At 43.7% G+C, this 22,439-nt stretch overlaps 3 protein-coding genes across 3 annotated transcripts in view; 2 read left to right on the forward strand and 1 right to left on the reverse strand.

The window, feature by feature from the left end:
* ppp1r13l (protein phosphatase 1, regulatory subunit 13 like) overlaps positions 1 to 4,954 on the reverse strand; it is a 78,403-nt gene extending 73,449 nt beyond the window's left edge. The window contains exon 1 of the mRNA XM_045216694.1: positions 4,767 to 4,954. The gene's annotated coding sequence lies outside the window, so the exon portion shown is untranslated. The remainder of the gene's footprint in view (positions 1 to 4,766) is intronic.
* A 5,770-nt stretch (positions 4,955 to 10,724) lies between these two features.
* Positions 10,725 to 14,916, forward strand: opa3 (outer mitochondrial membrane lipid metabolism regulator OPA3). The gene is made up of 2 exons (XM_041878170.2): positions 10,725 to 11,061; positions 12,858 to 14,916. The coding sequence occupies exons 1-2, from the start codon at positions 10,920 to 10,922 to the stop codon at positions 13,328 to 13,330; spliced, it is 615 nt and encodes a 204-aa protein (XP_041734104.1). The 5' UTR covers positions 10,725 to 10,919; the 3' UTR covers positions 13,331 to 14,916.
* A 6,564-nt stretch (positions 14,917 to 21,480) lies between these two features.
* hnrnpul1 (heterogeneous nuclear ribonucleoprotein U-like 1) overlaps positions 21,481 to 22,439 on the forward strand; it is a 59,133-nt gene continuing 58,174 nt past the window's right edge. The window contains exons 1-2 of the mRNA XM_045216701.1: positions 21,481 to 21,612; positions 22,156 to 22,436. Of these exons, the coding sequence (XP_045072636.1) occupies positions 22,190 to 22,436 (247 nt within the window). The 5' untranslated portion in view covers positions 21,481 to 21,612; positions 22,156 to 22,189. The remainder of the gene's footprint in view (positions 21,613 to 22,155; positions 22,437 to 22,439) is intronic.

Below are 22,439 nucleotides of genomic sequence, written 5' to 3' on the forward strand. Positions count from 1 at the left end.
TTTACCACAGGTGGATCTCAAGGATGATCAATGGAAACAGGATGCACCTGAGCTCAATTTCGAGTCTCATAGCAAAGGGTCTGAAAACGTATGTAAATAAGGTATTTCTGTTTTTTAATTTGCTATACCTGTTTTCACTTTGTCATTATGGGGTATTGTGTGTAGATTGATGAGGAAAATATAATATGTAATCAATTTTAGAATAAGGCTGTAACGTAACAAAATGTGGAGAAAGTCAAGGGGTCTGAATACATTCCGAATGCACTGTAGCTCACAGCTATCTAATATCTAGCTAACGTCCACATAGCTCACAGCTATCTAATATCTAGCTAACGTCCACATAGCTAACGGCTATCTAATATCTAGCTAACGTCCACATAGCTAACGGCTATCTAATATCTAGATAACGTCCACATAGCTAATGGCTATATAATATCTAGCTAACGTCCACATAGCTAGATATTAGATAGCTGTTAGCTATGTGGACGTTAGCTAGATATTAGATAGCTGTGAGCTAACATCCACATAGCTAACGGCTATCTAATATCTAGCTAACGTCCACATAGCTCACAGCTAATAGCTAACATACGCTAAGGCCTATCATCCGCAGCATGTTCTGCAGGGGGCTTGGCTGAGGGCATCACTAAGGGACTCATCATCAAATGTAAACACTGAAGAGACGTATTATGACATGGATGGATAGGTCTATCTGTTACTATGAACATTTCTGTTATTTCAATACATTGCTTAGAGATTCCTTCTTCATTCTTTAATGTGAATTTGCATGATATGTCATGTCTTGGAGGGCCTTATTGCGTGTGTGTGTGTGTGTGTGTGTGTGTGTGTGTGTGTGTGTGTGTGTGTGTGTGTGTGTCAAATAAACGTTTATTCGTCACATACACAGTTTACAGCAGGTATAAAAGGTGCAACGAAATGCTTACTTGCTCCCACAACAGAGTGTGTGTGTGTGTGTGTGTGTGTGTGTGTGTGTGTGTGTGTGTGTGTGTGTGTGTGTGTGTGTGTGTGATGAGTGATGTCTCATAGCGCTCGAGAGGAAAGCTACGGTACAAGTTACAGCAGGCTGAGTTGAGCTCTAATCATATGATTATACCACTATGTTGCCCAGCTGGTTCTGACAGACACACTGCTCTCTCTCTCTCTCTCTCTGCCAAGGCTGAATGATGTTCTGACAGACACACAGCTCTCTCTCTCTCTCTGCCCAGGCTGAATGATGTTCTGACAGACACACAGCGCTCTCTCTCTCTCTCTCTGCCCAGGCTCAATGATGTTCTGACAGACACACAGCTCTCTCTCTCTCTGCCCAGGCTGAATGATGTTCTGACAGACACACAGCTCTCTCTCTCTCTCTGCCCAGGCTGAATGATGTTCTGACAGACACACAGCTCTCTCTCTGCCCAGGCTGAATGATGTTCTGACAGACACACAGCTCTCTCTCTCTCTCTCTCTCTGCCCAGGCTGAATGATGTTCTGACAGACACACAGCTCTCTCTCTCTCTCTGCCCAGGCTGAATGATGTTCTGACAGACACACAGCTCTCTCTCTCTCTGCCCAGGCTGAATGATGTTCTGACAGACACACAGCTCTCTCTCTCTCTCTCTGCCCAGGCTGAATGATGTTCTGACAGACACACAGCTCTCTCTCTCTCTGCCCAGGCTGAATGATGTTCTGACAGACACACAGCTCTCTCTCTCTCTCTCTCTGCCCAGGCTGAATGATGTTCTGACAGACACACAGCTCTCTCTCTCTCTCTCTGCCCAGGCTGAATGATGTTCTGACAGACACACAGCTCTCTCTCTCTCTCTCTCTGCCCAGGCTGAATGATGTTCTGACAGACACACAGCTCTCTCTCTCTCTCTCTGCCCAGGCTGAATGATGTTCTGACAGACACACAGCTCTCTCTCTCTCTCTGCCCAGGCTGAATGATGTTCTGACAGACACACAGCTCTCTCTCTCTCTGCCCAGGCTGAATGATGTTCTGACAGACACACAGCTCTCTCTCTCTCTGCCCAGGCTGAATGATGTTCTGACAGACACACAGCTCTCTCTCTCTCTGCCCAGGCTGAGTGATGTTCTGACAGACACACAGCTCTCTCTCTCTCTGCCCAGGCTGAATGATGTTCTGACAGACACACAGCTCTCTCTCTCTCTCTCTCTGCCCAGGCTGAATGATGTTCTGACAGACACACAGCTCTCTCTTTCTCTCTGCCAAGGCTCAATGATGCTAGTTATCAAACAAGATTAATTCGCTGTTACTTTCTTATTCTTCGTTTTTTTTCTCTGTTGGTTGTTAAAAATAACTGTTTTACTTAAAATGTTTGCTCACAATCTATTAAGCAAATGTACAATTAAGCTGTAGCTCAGCTGGTAGAGCACGGCGCTTGTAACGCCAAGGTAGTGGGTTCGATCCCCGGGACCACCCATACACAAAAAATAAAAAATGTATGCACGCATGACTGTAAGTCGCTTTGGATAAAAGCGTCTGCTAAATGGCATATTATTATTATTATTACAATGTTATGACCAATGATGTATGCATATAAACCCAGGATTGCTGATGCTATGTTTTGGCCATGGAGTGGCTTTGACTTGTCGGCTATATTGGCACTCCTCGGAAAAGCAGAATTAATGGAATTTTACAGTATTTAATTTACAATTTTCAAGGACAAAATGACATGTATTTAGGTCTGTTTTAGTTGTAGTGGGGCCAGTAACATTAGTACTTTCTAAAAATGTTTTTTGTTTTTTTTGTTTAGCTCACATAATATAATTTAAAGGATGCATTCAGGTGTCTGTAATACAATAAACGTGGCAAAAACAAATGTAGGCATTAGTAAATGCATTTCTATAGCTTCCAAAATATGTTTTACACCGGTGGAGGAGTGCCAAGATGGAGACGTGGTGACTTCAAAACAGCGGCTCCTGTTAGTCATCTAGTGTTTATAGAAATCATTAGTTACGACACTATTGATTTTACATTTACATTTTAGTCATTTAGCAGACACTCTTATCCAGAGCGACTTACAGGAGAAATTAGGGTTAAGTGCCTTGCTCAAGGGCACATCGACAGATGTTTCACCTAGTCGGCTCGGGGATTGACCTTTCGGTTACTGGCACAACGCCCTTAACCACTAAGCTACCTGCCGCCCTACCTGCCACTTCAATCACTTTTTCTCATGTCACATGAAAACATCATAGATTCAAATGAGTTAACGGTTTAAACTTTAGATCGGTTCAGTACCCTATACTCCTTCTGTAAATTAGGCAATGACTGCATTTAGCTACAGTATAATGTTGTGTTTATAAGGCAATATAAAACTGGGTAAGTTGCATCAAGTATCATCAAGTGTTACCCCAAATTATTGAAGTACAACTGCAGGCTGGGCAGAATAGTTTTACATCTAGACCTGTGTCTGAGCTGTCTCATCCCCTCGCTATTTTAGTGTAGTGTCAGTGCAGTGCTGTCTGTAGTGAATGGGAATAAACATCTGACTTCCATTAGTTGGAGAAAATCCGTCACGCTAAAGACATGTGTGAAGCTAGCCATAATAAGGATTAGCCACGATCGTGGACTTTGCAGATCGCCTTCAAAATAAAAGCCCCCGCATTCGAAAGGATACAAATAGTGGAATCATGCCATATTTGGACTTGATAACGCTAAACAAGGACGGAATGTTATATAAATTCTACAAAAGACAATAATTTGTTAATTTGACAGAAAGAACAACAATCTGTTCAAATCACACTGTGAATGTATTCGACTTTAGAATTGCATTGGGGGCATACTTACGGCTCTGTACAGCCTTCCCTACGGATCTTGGGTCCATGAAATGGTGTATCAGCCTCCTCAGTGACACCCACAGACTACAACTGTGAAGGGTCTTCACAAGATCCATAGGCAAGGCTGTACATTGCAATATGAATGTTCAATACATAGTAGGCTGACTGGTGAGCGTAATGTGGCTCATTTCACACCGGTTTCAAAGTCCCGCAATTAGTGCTACGATGCTAATATGTGTGAAAACTCTTCACAATTGTGATCTGTGGACGTCACCGACTTGGATTATACCCCAATTCATAGACCCAAGAGCCATAGGGAAGGCTGTACAGTGCATATAAGTATGCCCCCAACGTAATTCTAACGTCTAATACATCCACAGTGCGATTTCAACTGTTTTTTTTTCACTTTTGTTGAATTTATATAACAATATTCCGACCTTGTTTAGCATTATCTAGTCCAAATATGGCATGATTCCGCTATTTGTATCCGTTTGAATCACTTTCAATTACTTTTATTTTGAAGGCAAACAGCAAATACCACTTCTGTAGTATGAAAATGTATGCACTCACTAACTGTAAATCGCTCTGGATAAGAGCGTCTGCTAAATGACTGAAATGTAAATGTAAATGTAGCTAATCCTTATTGTGGCTAGCTTCACACAGGTACGCTAAAGCTCCTCCTCGCAAGACCTCTCACAAAGAATGTCCAAAATCTTCCATCAAAACTATTTGCAAAAGGAATGACTGACCTTGTTTCGAAACGATCTATTGTAATGCCTAATGGGACACGGAAATCTATTATAAAGTCATTCCAAATCAACAAAAGAAAATACGGAACAAAACATAAGCTACAATACTGGTTGTGACTTGCATTCTAGCCTCCTGCAGTAAACTGGGCAGTGTAGGCTATCCCACGCAGCGAAACATTTCTATAGCCAGACAAACTTCCAAATGAAATGCTTCCTTACCCGATGGACCTTAGTTCCGTTGAAAACCAAGACAGCAAAGCTCAGGCTGAACTAAATTTAGACAACTCCTTCCCTAAAAGTTGGATAAATACGTCTGTCTATTGTTGAGCCGTCCAGTCGTTGCGTTGTGAAATGAGTAAAGTTATTTTGGAGCGGAGTCCAGCCCACTGCGCACTGTAACCCGACCCAGGTGTTCCAGTGCACAGCTGGCACAGGTGAGCCCTCCCCTGGCCGCGGTGTATCATGGGGTATGTAGGTTTTTACACATTGACTGATGTCACTCTCACAATATTCGGAAATTACATTGCAATGGCAGTATAGAGCAATGTGGCCTATTTCTAATTGTTTACAAATGCTTTTGTCTCTTCTATGGTAGGACTTATTAGATAAAGGTAGAATAGTTTCAGGGGTGAGTAGTCTAGTATCTGGGTGAATAAATAAATTAATGTTTCTGTTTGTCAAATAAAAATCAAATAACGTGTCAATCATGTAATCCTACTTTGCATCAAATTATACAGTATGTTGGGGTTGTCACTAGTTACCACAGCCACAGCTATATCTTAAAAATTAAGGAAAATAAAAATGTGCTTTTTGGTCTCAATTTAAGGTTAGGATTAGAGGCATAAAGTTAGCAGTGTGGTTAAGGTTAGGGTTAGGTTTAAAATCAGATTTTAACAAAATAAATTGTAGAAATAGGCGGGGATTAGCCATAGCTTTTGATACGGTAGACCATTCCATTCTTGTGGGTCGACTAAGGAGTATTGGTGTCTCTGAGGGGTCTTTGACCTGGTTTGCTAACTACCTCTCTCAAAGAGTGCAGTGTGTAAAGTCAGAACATCTGCTGTCTCAGCCACTGCCTGTCACCAAGGGAGTACCCCAAGGCTCGATCCTAGGCCCCACGCTCTTCTCAATTTACATCAACAACATAGCTCAGGCAGTAGGAAGCTCTCTCATCCATTTATATGCAGATGATACAGTCTTATACTCAGCTGGCCCCTCCACAGATTTTGTGTTAAACGCTCTACAACAAAAGCTTTCTTAGTGTCCAACAAGCTTTCTCTGCCCTTAACCTTGTTCTGAACACCTCCAAAATAAAGGTAATGTGGTTCAGTAAGAAGAATGCTGTCACGGTTTCGGCCGAGGCTGCCTCTCTTCCTTGTTCGGGCAGGCTTCGGCGTTCGTTGTCTCCGGAATACTAGCTGCCACCGTTGTATGTTTCATGTTCGTTTGCTTTTGTCTGTTTGTTGTGACACCTGTTCTCGTTTAGCGTAATTAGTGTCCTATAAGTTTCTGTACTTCGGTGTCCTGCGCTTGGACTATACTTCGGTGTCCTGCGCTTGATTCCACCACTACACCCACCTACAGCACTCTTGACAAATGCCCCTCTCCCCACCGGTGTGATTACTACCCCACAGGAATCTTCTCTTGGTGTCAGACTGGGTTCAAATGCCTTCTGTTTCATGTTTCTGTATTTATATATCTGTATATGTTATGTATTTATGTGTGTACAGTGAGGGAAAAAAGTATTTGATCCCCTGCTGATTTTGTACGTTTGCCCACTTGCAAAGAAATGATCAGTCTATAATTTTAATGGTAGGTTTATTTGAACAGTGAGAGACAGGATAACAACAAAAAAAATCCAGAAAAACGCATGTCAAAAATGTTATAAATTGATCTGCATTTTAATGACGGAAATAAGTATTTGACCCCCTCTCAATCAGAAAGATTTCTGGATCCCAGTTGTCTTTTATACAGGTAACGAGCTGAGATTAGGAGCACACTCTTAAAGGGAGTGCTCCTAATCTCAGTTTGTTACCTGTATAAAAGACACACGTCCACAGAAGCAATCAATCAATCAGATTCCAAACTCTCCACCATGGCCAAGACCAAAGAGCTCTCCAAGGATGTCAGGGACAAGATTGTAGACCTACACAAGGCTGGAATGGGCTACAAGACCATCGCCAAGCAGCTTGGTGAGAAGGTGACAACAGTTGGTGCGATTATTCGCAAAATGGAAGAAACACAAAAGACCTGTCAATCTCCCTCGGCATGGGGCTCCATGCAAGATCTCACCTCGTGGAGTTGCAATGATCATGAGAACGGTGAGGAATCAGCCCAGAACTACACGGGAGGATCTTGTCAATGATCTCAAGGCAGCTAGGACCATAGTCACCAAGAAAACAATTGGTAACACACTACGCCGTGAAGGACTGAAATCCTGCAGCGCCCGCAAGGTCCCCCTGCTCAAGAAAGCACATATACAGGGCCGTCTGAAGTTTGCCAATGAACATCTGAATGATTCAGAGGAGAACTGGGTGAAAGTGTTGTGGTCAGATGAGACCAAAATGAAGCTCTTTGGCATCAACTCAACTCGCCGTGTTTGGAGGAGGAGGAATGCTGCCTATGACCCAAGAACACCATCCCCACCATCAAACATGGAGGTGGAAACATTATGCTTTGAGGGTGTTTTTCTGCTAAGGGGACAGGACAACTTCACCGCATCAAAGGGACGATGGACAGGGCCATGTACTGTCAAATCTTGGGTGAGAACCTCCTTCCCTCAGCCAGGGCATTGAAAATGGGTCGTGGATGTGTATTCCAGCTTGACAATGACCCAAAACACACGGCCAAGGCAACAAAGGAGTGGCTCAAGAATAAGCACATTAAGGTCCTGGAGTGGCCTAGCCAGTCTCCAGACCTTAATCCCATTGAAAATCTGTGGAGGGAGCTGAAGGTTCGAGTTGCCAAACGTCAGCCTCAACCTTAATGACTTGGAGAAGATCTGCAAAGAGGAGTGGGACAAAATCCCTCCTGAGATTTGTGCAAACCTGGTGGCCAACTACAAGAAACGTCTGACCTCTGTGATTGCCAACAAGGGTTTTGCCACCAAGTACTAAGTCATGTTTTGCAGAGGGGTCAAATACCCGCCACATGGAGTCGGTAGAGCGCAACAGGACAAGGACATCCCGGCCGGCCAAACCCTCCCCTAACCCGGACGACGCTGGGCCGATTGTGCTCTGCCTCATGGGTCTCCCGGTCGCGGCCGGCTGCGACACAGCCTGGGATCGAACCTGGGTCTGTAGTGATGCCCCTAGCACTGCGATGCAGTGCCTTAGACTGCTGCGCCACTCGGGATGCCCCTTTCACAACATTCCTAAAGAAAATAATGTACTTTTTATTTCATAAATTTTCCCTGACACTCAAAAAGTACTCATTACATTTTGAATTCTTAGCAGGACAGGAAAATGGACCAATTCCCGCACTTATTGTCACGGTTTCGGCCGAGGCTGCTCCTTCTCCTGGTTCGGGCAGGCTTCGGCGATCGTCGTCCCCGGAGTACTAGCTGCCACCGATCTATGTTTCATGTTCGTTTGGTTTTGTCTTGATGTTGTACACCTGTGTCTTGTTAGTCCTCGTTAGTGTCCTATTTAGTTCTCGTTGGTTGTGTTTGTCTTTGTGTGTGATTGCTCTTCTGTTCTCGTGTTGGAGCTTAGTATTTCCCTCCAGTGTTTTGGAGAGGGTTTTCTGCACATGTTTGTGCACCGTTTAGTTGACGCCTGTGTGCGCCGTGTTTTCGCCTTCGGGCTTATTGTGCTTATTTATCTACGTAATATTACACTAAAGTCTTTTGGACTGAGCCTCTGCGTCCTGCGCCTGATTCATGCACACACCCACCTTCAGCACGCCTTGACACTTATAAAGAGAACATCCCTGCTCATCCCTATTGCCTCTGATCTGGCAGACTCACTAAACACAAATGCTTCATTTTTAAATTATGTCTGAGTGTTGGGAGTGTGCCTCTGACTATCCGTAAATTTAAAAAACAAGAAAATGGTGCCGTCTGGTTTGCTTAATATAAGGAATTGTAAATGATTTATAATTTTACTTTTTTAGCAATTACATTTATTTTTGATACTGAAGTATATTTAAACCCAAATATTTTTAGACTTTTACTCAAGTAGTATTTTACACTGTGACTTTCACTTTTATGTGTACTTTTTCCACCACTGGAGTTACCTGGGAGATCCGTTTGACGTCTAGATGAAGATCGCAGATGCGTTGGATGAGGTTGCGTCAGTGAGGAAGAAGAAGAAGAAGAAGAAGAAGAAGAAGAAGAGGGCTTATTTTGTTTTTGTGTCTGTCCGAGGAGCAGAAGAAGTGGGCTTTGCACCTGAAAAAGATATTGGATTGGAATGTGTCGTGTGTGGATCTGTGAAGCAGGGTGCCTATCAAGGGGGTTATCTCTGGAGTATCGCTAGGAGTGAGAGCAGAGTATGTAACTGAAGAAGTAGAGGCAGTGGTTGGTGCACGCCGACTGACCCGTATGGTGGATGGAGTGGTTGGTGCACGCCGACTGACCCGTATGGTGGATGGAGTGGTTGGTGCACGCCGACTGACCCCTACGGTGGATGGAGTGGTTGGTGCACGCCGACTGACCTACGGTGGATGGAGTGGTTGGTGCACGCCGACTGACCCCCTACGGTGGATGGAGTGGTTGGTGCACGCCGACTGACCCCCTACGGTGGATGGAGTGGTTGGTGCACGCCGACCGACCCCCTACGGTGGATGGAGTGGTTGGTGCACGCCGACTGACCCCTACGGTGGATGGAGTGGTTGGTGCCGCCGACTGACCCCTACGGTGGATGGAGTGGTTGGTGCACGCCGACTGACCCCTACGGTGGATGGAGTGGTTGGTGCACGCCGACTGACCCCTACGGTGGATGGAGTGGTTGGTGCACGCCGACTGACCCCTACGGTGGATGGAGTGGTTGGTGCACGCCGACTGACCCCTACGGTGGATGGAGTGGTTGGTGCACGCCGACTGACCCCTACGGTGGATGGAGTGAGGATGCCCATTCCATCCATTATTATTGATCTTTGAAGAAAAGTCTCTCCTTTCACATTGTATATTTGGGTTATGTGACATACCCTGTACGAGCCTTCATGCCGAAACCCTTGCAGTGTGACACATTTAAAATATTTGAACATGTGTCAAGTGTATGTAGACAGGAGGAGTATCATTAGTCCAATATTGGACTAAAGGAGCCTAACGTTACTCCAATTATGAAATGATGCATGTTTAGATGGGAGTATTTGGATGTGCCAAATACTCCATCTAAACATGAATCGATTCTTAATTGCGGTACGGTTCTAGAAACATAAATCCCTTTACTATCATATCACATCAAAATAATATCACAAACGCAAAATACACACTGTTTTAGCCAGTTTTAACACAGTTGCAGTCGCTCAGGAATTTTTCAGTGACAACATGTTTGTGTCTTCTGTCTGTTTTCCATAAACAAGCGCCATAACATGGAAATGTGGCCGTGTGGGAATCATAACCCTTTAAAGGCGTGTATCAATTCAACATTTTGTTTTTTTTTCAATTATCTCTCGCTGATATGAAAGAAAATATCCTTATGATTCCAAAACGAGACCGCAAAGCTATGCATGTTAATGTTCAGACCAAGTGTTGGGGCTCTTAAAAAAAACTCCGCCCCGTACAGAAGATGCCTTTCGTTCAATGACTCTTATGTGTAATGTAATGGGGCTGAGAGTCATGATCAAGGGCTAGAGTATTGTATACCAGTTGAGGCGAAATGCTGTGGTGGCGAACATTTGCGCCCAAATTCCTGAAGTGCCCTGTTAGGGTGAAGGAGACAGAGGTGGCAAGAGTAAGGGCTGTCCAGAATGTCTCCTATCTGGAGGCGGTGAGAAGAGTGGAAGAATGGAGTAACCTTGAAGAAACCATGGTAGTTGGATTAAAGACTTCAGTAAATGTTAATCGCCAACATGATCACGTGTTAAAAAGGTGGACTCTGTATCGTTTATTGCATTGGTTCAAAACTGCACAGCGCAATTAAAGAGGTAATCTGAGAAAATAGGCAACCGTTGTGAGTGTGGCTGACATTTTTTGAGGGGGACTCAGGTATTTTACAGCAGAGGCATTACAAGGAATCCTGTCAACGAATGTTCCGTCCGTATTTTGTTTTCGGATGTTTGAGTGGATTAAACATTTTAGCTTATTTCTCTTTTCCGTTTTGGATTTCCCCCTTTTAGTTCCCGCATCCAGTAGGCGGCGGCAATACACGGTTTCCGGTGTACTTAGCCCTAAAATACCACCGAAGAAGAATAAGTGTTTCCGTTAAGATGGCTGTCGGTGCCTTCCCCATCGCCAAGCTCCTCTACCTCGGTGTACGGCAGCTCAGCAAGCCCGTGGCCAACAGGCTCAAGGCCGGGGCTCTCCGGAGCGAGTTCTTCAAGACATATGTTTGTCTTCCGCCGGGACAGAGTAAGTAATTTAGTTTCATTGAAGCTACAGAGTGAGTGGTTCTGATAACCGGGAGGTTGGGGAGAGTCGAAGGACGGGAGCGTCATGTAATAGCTAACCAATAGAATTCACCTGTCACTGCTACTAGGCCAATAGTTTACATGGGCAATGGTCGTGAAGAACGCCCATTGGTGATTGAAATAGAAATGGTCCAATGATACAGTAACTACGTCAGTCAGGAGGATTATCCAGCGAACCATGAAGCCAATTGGAGCGCGTTAAGATTAACGATTGCAGGACTTCGTTCGTTTGTCATTGAAGTTGTCTGTAGGAAATTAAATGGAAGTGCTTTTTTTGCCCCTTATTACGAAAGTACCGTACACTTTTACATTACAGCGACCTCCAGCATTAGTATTACAGTATTAGCTATGTCAGTATAGATGTAAAGAGCTTTATCTGAATACATATACTTTTGCATGCGTACCATGCTCTCTGAGCAGAAACATGAATAGATTGATCGCAATGTGGGTCAATAGTGTGCAACTGCACCCCGCAATTCATTGGCGTTCCTGCATGTGGGCATTTCTTCATCTGCAGGAACACCCCCCTCGAGCATCCCATTGGTTCCTTCAAGAACGCAGGCGGGGCCAAGGACACTGTCTACCGGGTCGCTACATCAGAACCATGAAAGCCAATTGGAGCGCGTTAAAATTAGTGAACGCAGGACTTCGTTCGTTTGTCATTGAGGTTGTCTGTAGGAAATGAAATGGAAGTACTTTTTGCCCCTTAATACGAACGTGCTGTACACTTTTACATTACAGCGACCTCAATGACAATTCGGGGCGTTCCTGCATGTGGGCATTTCTTCATCTGCAGGAACGCCCCCCCTCGAGCATCCCATTGGTTCCTTCATGAACACAGGCGGGCCCAAGGACACCGGTCGCCCCCATGTCCTGCTAGCACAGCATGTGGGGGGGTATCAATATTTACTTCAGTGTGGTGGTGGTGGTTATATCAATATTTACTTCAGTGTGGTGGTGGTGGTTATATCAATATTTACTTCAGTGTGGTGGTGGTGGTTATATCAATATTTACTTCCAGTGTGGTGGTGGTGGTTATATCAATATTTACTTCAGTGTGGTGGTGGTGGTTATATCAATATTTACTTTAGTGTGGTGGTGGTGGTTATATCAATATTTACTTCAGTGTGGTGGTGGTGGTGGTTATATCAATATTTACTTCAGTGTGGTGGTGGTGGTTATATCAATATTTACTTTAGTGTGGTGGTGGTGGTTATATCAATATTTACTTTAGTGTGGTGGTGGTGGTTATATCAATATTTACTTCAGTGTGGTGGTGGTGGTTATATCAATATTTACTTCAGTGTGGTGGTGGTGGTTATATCAATATTTACTTCAGTATGGTGGTGGTGGTTATATCAATATTTACTTCAGTGTGGTGGTTATATCAATATTTACTTCAGTATGGTTGTGGTTATATCAATATTTACGCGTAAGGGTTTCCACTGACATTTCTCGCATAATTCCTTTTACTGACACAAAAAGGCCGGTCGGTGCGGCAACAAGTAGATGACAGCGTGTCACACAGTGCTACCAAAACAAAGATCTACACACATGCAAGAGGCATGTCTCTCTCAATACAAAACATGGATTTACTATCTCTCTGAATTTTCTCAGGTTTTTCTGGATAAATATCAGCCTGTGGGTCCCTGGGCCTGTACCTGGCTTGTGTTCATACCACCTGTTGTATAAAGTAGTAATGGCACCGGTTCTCTCTCTGATTCCCTCCCGCTCTAGTTTACCACTGGGTGGAGATGAAGACCAAGATGAGGATCATGGGTTTCCGGGGTGCCACCATCAAGCCCCTGAACGAGGAGGCGGCAGCAGAGCTGGGTGCAGAGCTGCTGGGTGAGGCCATCATCTTCATCATCGGGGGAGGGTGTATGATCCTAGAGTACAGCAGACAGGCGGCCAACTCTAAGAGGAAGGAAGAAGAGCTGAGTCACACCATTGGCAGTCTGCAGACACAGATAGGAGAGCTGGCCCTGAACACAGAGACACTGGATGCCAGGCTGAGGGAGGTCAACCGGCTGCTACTCTCCTTACCTCCTCCAGCCCTAGCACAGTCTTCTCCTACCACCACGCAACTTCCTGTTTCTGATCCTACTACCACGCAACTTCCTGTTTCTGATCCTACTATCACGCAACTTCCTGTTTCTGATCCTGCTCCCACGCTGGCTTCCTCTTCCGTGGATCCCAGCCAAAAGTGATACCTGTGTAATTTCTGAGTTAGGCTGGTGGTCGCCAGATCTGTGTGTCTTTAGCCAAGTCCTCGGTCATGTCATAACTAGCCTTTCATATCTGGCTACTTAACACTCTCCCATGTAGTGTTGTCAGACCAGACTAAAGGGCTCTACACACTCTATGCAAACGGCACGATGGAGTTCCGTTTGTGTCGATCCCTGCCTACTTTTGTGCGGCAATTTAGTTTTGAACGGACCGTATACGACGCTCTGTTTGCGTAGAGCGTTTAGAGTCCTTCAGACTAGGCTGTGATGCCACACGAGAGTCAGTTGTTGGTTAAAACAGACACAGATCTCTGTCCACCAGGTTACGTCTGTTAATGAAAGGATTGTGATGCTTACCGTATGCTTCCCAGTCGAAACAGCTTGTATATATATATATATATTATGATGACGTTTGCTTTGGTCTTTGGCAGTTTTTTCTTCTTCTCTGCTGTTCATTTTTTCTTGAGGCAAGTCTGTGTTCGCTAGCCAGAGTACTAGTCCTAGTAGGAACTATTGACGGGATTCTTCAATTAATTGTTTGTCATTCAACAAGTAGCCTCTGCAGAGGCCCCAACAACCGGAATATTCCGGTTTTTCAGGGGCAATGGAAAGGGAACATTAACAAGGCAACACTATCTTAACTCCGCCTCCACATTTACTGAATTGGTTGAAATAGTGCAGAAGAGAACCTCCCTGACAGTTTTTTCTTTTCTCCTGGTCGAGACCAGGGTGTAGGGGATGTAGCTTCAGGCCTTTCTTTGACAGCTGCCATGTTAGGTGTTCAACCAGAGACGACTAGTTTTCATGCACACGTTTTCATTGAGAAACACTGCACTAAACATCTCTGTTAGATGGAAAATTGCGCGACCTAAGACTTCCTCTGCAAAAACGTCAGCATTTTATTTCAGGTTAATTTGGCCTGTTTTGAGGAAGTGTTACTGGGTATGTTGTTGGTACGGTGGCTCAAGAGGGACAAACAACAGTGTAGATCCGCTTTTGTTCAACTTTTTAAAGTGAAGGTCATTAAGGAGTATGTGAGCAGATGTTATTTTCGCCTAGCCGAGTTCTGCTAGAATCAAACCGACCCTCTATGCAGATACCTTCATCAGTAAGTGGAGGAAGGTGCAACCACAATACAGCACTGTCTGTCTGCTGCCATATGCAGAGGATTGCCTGTAGAGCTGGGTGTGTGGGACTAAGATGCTGAGGATTGCCTGTAGAGCAGGGTGTGGGACTAAGATGCTGAGGATTGCCTGTAGAGCAGGGTGTGGGACTAAGATGCTGAGGATTGCCTGTAGAGCTGGGTGTGGGACTAAGATGCAGAGGATTGCCTGTAGAGCAGGGTGTGGGACTAAGATGCTGAGGATTGCCTGTAGAGCTGGGTGTGTGGGACTAAGATGCTGAGGATTGCCTGTAGAGCTGGGTGTGTGGGACTAAGATGCTGAGGATTGCCTGTAGAGCTGGGTGTGTGGGACTAAGATGCTGAGGATTGCCTGTAGAGCTGGGTGTGTGGGACTAAGATGCTGAGGATTGCCTGTAGAGCTGGGTGTGTGGGACTAAGATGCTGAGGATTGCCTGTAGAGCTGGGTGTGTGGGACTAAGTCTCTGACCAGGGGCAGCTGCTGGAGCAACCAGAGGACTCGCTGTCATATAGTGTGTTCATCTGTTTTTTTTTGTGTTTTTTTTTTTTGACAATGCTTTATTTTACACTGAACAAAAATATAAACGCAACATGTAATGTGTTGACCCCATGTTTCATGAGCTGAAAAAAAAAATGCCCTAAATTTTCCATACTCACAAAAAGCTTATTTCTCTCAAATGTTGTGCACAAATTTGTTTATATCCCTGTTGGTGAGCATTTCTCCGTTGCCAAGATAATCCATCCACCTGACAGGTGTGGCATATCAAGAAGCTGATTAAACGGCATGGTCATTACACAGGTGCACCTCGTGCTGGGGACAATAAAAGGCCAATTTAAAATATGTAGTTCCGTCACCAAACACAATGCCACAGATGTCTGAAGTTTTGAGGGAGCGTGCAATTGGCATGCTGACTGCAGGAATGTCCACCAGAGCTGTTGCCGGAGAATTGAATGTTAATTTCTCTACCTTATGCTGCATCCAACATTGTTTTAGAGAATTTGGCAGCACGTCCAACCGGCCTCACAACTGCCGACCTCCACATCCGGCATCTTCACCTGCGGGATGGTCTGAGGGGGGAGAGTGCTGAGGCGTATTGCTTTCTGTAATAAAGCCCTTTTGTGGGGAAAACCTCATTCTGATTGGCTGGGCTTGGCTCCCTGATTGGCTGCACCCCTGCCCAGTCATGTGATATCCATAGACTAGAGCCTAATGAATTTATTTCAATTGACTGATTTCATTATATGAACTGTAACTCAGTAAAATCTTTGAAATTGTTGCATTTATATTTTTGTTCAGTATAAAATATATATATATATATCTACACTACACTACTCCACTGCCTGGACAAGGGGAACTGTTTCAACATATCACATTGTCATCACATTTCAGTGTTCTCTGGTTGAAATGATAATATTGAACAGTGATTTTTGATTGATTTGGCTTGGTGATAGTAATAGAGTGACTGATATGGCTTGGTGATAGTAATAGAGTGACTGATATGGCTTGGTGATAGTAATAGAGTGACTGATATGGCTTGGTGATAGTAATAGAGTGACTGCGTGGGGATATATTATGCTTAGACTAGGAGGAGACCATGTGACCGGACCAGGAAACACTCTGGACCTATATGTCAGCGTTTCCCTCCTCCAGTACCCCCCAACAGCCCATCTCCAGTCCTCCAGTGTCCCCAACAGCCCAACTCCAGTCCTCCGGCACCCCCAACAGCCCAACTCCAGTCCTCCAGTACCCCCCAACAGCCCAACTCCAGTCCTCCAGTCCCCCCAACAGCCCAACTCCAGTCCTCCAGTACCCCCAACAGCCCAACTCCAGTCCTCCAGTACCCCCCAACAGCCCAACTCCAGTCCTCCAGTACCCCCCAACAGTATCCCAACTCCAGTCCTCCAGTACTCCCAACAGCCCAACTCCAGTCCTCCAGTACCCCCCAACAGCCCAACTCCAGTCCTCCAGTACCCCCCAACAGCCCAACTCCAGTCCTCCAGTACCCCCCAACAGTCCCCCAACTCCAGTCCTCCAGTCCCCCCAACAGCCCAACTCCAGTCCTCCAGTACCCCCAACAGCCCAACTCCAGTCTTCCAGTACCCCCAACAGCCCAACTCCAGTCCTCCAGTATCCCCCAACAGCCCAACTCCAGTCCTCCAGTACCCCCAACAGCACTCATTTTTGTTGTTGGCCCGGACAAATTCACCTGATTCAACTCATTGAGGTCTTGATGATTAGCTGACAAGTTGAATCGGGTGTGCTGTTCTAGGACTGGAGGTGGGAAAGGCTGCCATATGGGTGCTTGGACCCAGGTGGGGAGGATGTCTTATAACTCCTTACATGACAGTATGACACAGGAAAACTAACTGACAATAATATTTGCTGAGAATAATATTTGCTGACTTGAATATTTCAAATTTGTACATTTAGCTACATCAAATGTTGCCCCCCGCCCTCTCTCCAAATAAAACAGAGCTTTTTTATGACTAGGTGGTTTATTATGGTTCTGGCCAGGTAGAACACAGCTACGACCGGAAGTGACTTTTTCGTAGCAGATTAAGAGAATGAGGTTACGGTTATGAAAAGGGTTAGCTAAAATGCTCTCCTAACCTGCTATGAAAAGTAACTTTCGGTTGTAGCTGTACTCCATCTGGTCCAGGGTTTCCCAAACTTGGTGCACGTTTTGGATTTTGCCCTAGCACTACACAGCTGATTCAAATAATCAACTAATCATCAAGCTTTGATAATTTGAATCAACTGTAGTGTTAGGGCAAAACCCAAAACATGCACCCCTTGGGGTCCCGAGGACCTTGGGGAACGCTGATCTAGTCACAACCCTGTATTATTCTCTTGACTCACTGTGTGAATCCCTTTCTTGCTTGGTGATGTACTGTGACGTGCAAAAAAACAAAAGCTGTAATGTGTAAAAATAAAAGTGAAATGTTCCAATCTATCATGTGTTTTCTGCAGTTAATCGTTATAAAACTGTACAATATTGCTCCCTTCAGATTGAAGGAATGATCGAAGGACTAAAATTAATGGTTTGTTCAACGACTGACCGGAAGGTGGCAGTAGTGCTTGTGTTAATGATATCCGCTATCTGCAGTGTTGCCATTTTCTCGGTTTCCCGCAAAATTGGGCGACTTTGAAAACGATGCCGCGGGTGAAAATGTATTGGTTGCGGGTTTTGGGGCTATTGCACCGCGCCCGCCATGGCATTTCTCTTAAAAATATATATATTTCCCTGTGACCTGCTGCTGACTGTCATATTTACTGTTCAATTTTGATTGTTTATTTCACATTTGTTTATTATTTCACTTGCTTTGGCAACGTGCACGTTGTGACACCTTTTTACCAGTTGTAGGTAGGCTACTTAGATTGTCATTATGGAGACACCTATTTCTAACCCTTTTCCCGTAAAACATATGAATTAAGCTAGAACTGATGCACGTCAATAAATGATGGCGACACAGCACTGGAAAACGACTTTGGGCGCACTAGAGCCCATTACATAAATTCACTAGGAGGTGGTTTAAACTGCATTCTAATGTTGCCTTTGCTGAAAGAAAACGGTATCAAGCGAAGTGTTTTATGCATGCTCAGTTCTTAGGTATCGGGGGCTGCCCGAGTGGACATTTGAAATGGAAGTTATGGAACTCCCTCACGTGGTTCTTTTTATGGGGAAAAGTCCTCAATCAAACTGACATTATGTGGAGAATGATCAATTTGCCTCTGTTGGCCATCAAGTAGCCTATTTATTGATATGCCATTGTAGGCTACCATTTGACACAATAAATATGTTGAAATGATATCACTGTGTCAAGGCGTGCTGAAGGTGGGTATGGTGTATGAATCATGCGCAGGACGCAGAGGCTCAGTCCAAAGGCTTTAGTGCAATATATATCAAAGACAGAAGCACAATAAGCCCGAAGGCGAATACACGGCGCACACAGGCGACAAAACAAACGGCGCACAAACATGTGCAAAATAACCTCTCCAAAACACTGGAGGGAAAAAGTAGCTCCAAACACGAAACAGAAGCGCAATCACACACAACGACAAGCACACACAACGAGAACTAAATAGGACACTAACGAGGACTAACAAGACACAGGTGTACAACATCCAGACAAAACCAAACGAACATGAAACATAGATCGGTGGCAGCTAGTACTCCGGGGACGACGACCGCCGAAGCCTGCCCGAACCAGGAGGAGGAGCAGCCTCGGCCGAAACCGTGACACACTGGAGTCATTGCAAGTCAATGTGCCCCCTTGTGTAGCTTACCTGGAGCTGGCAAACCAATTTAATAAATAGGCTATAACTTCAGTTTATTGTTGTTGTTGCCTTATGTTAGTATGCAATTATTAATGGACATGTTTAGTTAATTAAATTGGAAGTTATCAAAGCTCTATAGCAATTGCCGACCAGTTAGAACGCATTAGATTGACGATATAACAGTAGTCAGATTAGGGTACAGGAATAAATAAAATAAAAACATCTAAAAAATAAACACTGGCTGTTGTTGACAAGCATATTCAGTATATATACATATTATTAATATTTAATTCAGTGATTGAAATGATGACCCCATCCTCAGTAGCCTATTCAAGCAGGCTATTGGGAAACCCAAGCACTCTTTACCTAGATATCGCCTCACTATTCATGTTGAATACATTTTTGAATAAATGTGTCTGTTTGAACTAAGCAAGCTGCTAAATCGTTCAGTTTACATCTAGCCTACATCTTGTCTAGGCTACTGTAGACTATCCGAAATTATATGTAGGACTATCAGGGGCTATAGGCTACCTGCCTTTATCTAACCAAACCATGTCAAATAGCTGTGCAGCGACGCTCCCCATCCAACCGGACAGAGCTTGAGAGGATCTGCAGAGAAGAATGGGAGAAACTCCCCAAATACAGGTGTGCCAAGCTTGTAGTGTCATACCCAAGAAGACTCGAGGCTGTAAGCTGCCAAAGGTGCTTCAACAAAGTACTGAGTAAAGGGTCTGAATACTAATGTAAATGTGATTTTATTTATTTATTTTTTATAAATTAGCAAAATATAAAAACAAATCTGTTTTTGTTTTTGCCGTTATGGGGTATTGTGGGTAGATTGATGAGATTTTTTTTTGTTTAATCAGTTTTAGAATAAGGCTGTAACATAACAAAATGTGGAAAAAGTCAAGGGGTCTGAACACTTTCCGAATACACTGTAGATAAATCCGACAGGAGAGTTTGAGTGATGAAAGTTGGACAGAGGATCACAAAATCTCGGAGCAAGAAACACTCGGACGAACATAAAAAAAAACTAATGCTAGGCTATTTTCTGGCAATTGTGCTGTTATTATGTGCCAGATGTTAAGACTACAAACCGTTATAAATGGCCCATTTGAGAGATTGACTTGTCATGTCAATAGGCATAGGCTACTGACTAAAATCTGGGTTTATGATTGTAATTCAACTTTGCCATGGTTTGGTTAGATAAAGGAAGATAGCCTATAGGCCCTGATAGTCCTACATATAATATCAGGTAGTCTACAGTAGCCTAGACTAGATGTAGGCAAGATGTAAACTGAACGATTTAGCAGCTTGCTTAGTTCAAACAGACACATTTATTCAACATGAATAGCGAGGCGATATCTAGGTAAGGAGTGATTGTGTTTCCCAATAGCCTGCTTGAACAGGCTACTGAAGATGGGGTCATAATTTCAATCACTGAATTAAATATTAATATGTATTAAATACTGAATATGCTTGTCAACAACAGCCAGTGTTTATTTTTTAGATGTTTTTATTTTATTTATTCCTGTACCCTAATCTGACTACTGTTATCATCAATCTAATGCGTTCTAACTGGTCGGCAATTGCTATAGAGCTTTGATAACTTCCTATTTAATTAACTAAACATGTCCATTAATAATTGCATAATAACACAAGGCTACAACAACAATAAACTGAAGTTACAGGCTATTTATTAAATTGGTTTGCCAGCTCCAGGTAGGCTACACAAGGGGGCACATTGATTTGCAATGACTCCATAGATATAATTTCAACATATTTATTGTATCAAATGGTAGCCTACAATGGCATATCAATTAATAGGCTACTTGATGGCCAACAGAGGTAAATTGATCATTCTGTTTTTGCTTTGTCATTATGGGGTATTGTGTGTAGATTGATGAGGATTTTTTTTGGGGGGGGGATCAATTTTAGAATAAGGCTGTAACATAACAAAATGTGGATAAAGTCAAGGGGTCTGAATACTTTCCGAATGCGCTATAAAGTTAAACACATGCGCAAAGGGGATTTATTTACAATTATAAACCTGGTTCGAGCCCTGAATGCTGATTGGCTAAAAGCCGTGGTATATCAGACCTTATACCAGGGGTATAACAAAAACATACTTTTTACTGTTCTAATTAGGTTGGTAACCAGTTTATAATAGCAATAAGGCACCCCGGGTGTTTGTGGTATATGGCCAATATACCACAGCTAACCAATGCATCCAGGCACACCATGTTGCGTCATGCTTAAGAACAGCCATTAGCCTTGTTATATTGGCCATATACTATACCTTCTTAACTATACCTTGCTTAATCATAGCAGTCAAACGAGTTAAATTGACATCCATTGATGGAAAATTATCTGGCGAATTTAATAAGGGCAAATTATATTTTCTCTTGCGACCTATTCAAATTTATTTATTATGTAATGTCATAGCTCACAATAATCATTATCTTGAGGAAAAACTAATTTAGCTTCTAATGTCGTTACAAGTTACTACGATATTCCTTCTTAACTCCAATTTGTAAGTCGCTCTGGATCGCTCTGGATAAGAGCGTCTGCTAAATAACGTAAATGTAAAAATGTAACTGCCTCGATAACGTTATGGAAAAAAAAATTATTGTATAAATATGGCAACTCTTCTCTTGCTGAATTTTTTTGGGGGGCTAGTTTTCAGGGCTTTTGGCCGTTTTGTGTGCTTTTGGTTTGGTTTTGAATTGTCATTGTTATAGAAATTTTAACCTGACCTGGCAACCCTGTGCTTATCATAAATCCCATTCGAGGAAGTATCGGTCAGTATTTACGGGCCGTTTTGATGCGGAGCATCAACCAAAGGTACAAAACTATGTTTTTCATGTTTTCTATTTCGCTATATTTCATTTTTGTATGTGAATATTTGTGTTTGCACGACGATGTATTTTTAACATTAGCGGAACTGGCCTGCGCAGTGTAGATGTTTTCATCGTTGCACGGAGCAAACTGTCATCGGGCGCAGTGACAGATGCCATCATGCAGCTAGCGTTAGCATTATAGCTAGCGGTACAGTAGCTACATTTAGCAACCCTAATGTTACTCAGATAAGGTAAATGACTGCTATCAATGGATTATGTTATCGAGGCAGTTTTTCAGTTTATATTTGCGCATTGGCTTGCATCATTGGCCATCATAATCATTTAATAAGCAATGTTTACAGTGCATCATCCATCTAGCCAGTTGGCTAACAACAGTGCTTGGTGCTAATATTCAAGTTGGCGCCAGTTTCTTAGTGGACATAGTAGCTACAGTATCTTTCTTTTTACAGTAGGCTACGAATTCAACTCGAGAGTGCATTCTGTGCAATTACTTTTATTAATTGAGTTTTGTTTGTTATCTATGCAGAAATATTTAATAGTTGCATAGATCTCCATGCACCATGAGGAGTGCTGAAGTAAATAAATTGAAAGTGAATGAGCTGAAAGAGGAGCTGCGTCGGCGAGCCCTGGACACCAAGGGGCTGAAGGCTGACCTGGTGGAGCGGCTCAAGGCGGCTCTGGAGGCTGCGGAGTCCGGGGGTGCTGCGAGGGGGGCACCGGAGCAGGACCATGCAACACCGGAGGAGGAGCAGGGAGATGAGGGATTCTCAGCCGGGTTGTTGGGGGATGAAGGATTCCCGAACGAAGGTA

This window comes from Coregonus clupeaformis, chromosome 6 (assembly GCF_020615455.1).
Source record: "Coregonus clupeaformis isolate EN_2021a chromosome 6, ASM2061545v1, whole genome shotgun sequence".
Taxonomy (NCBI): Eukaryota; Metazoa; Chordata; class Actinopteri; order Salmoniformes; family Salmonidae; genus Coregonus; species Coregonus clupeaformis.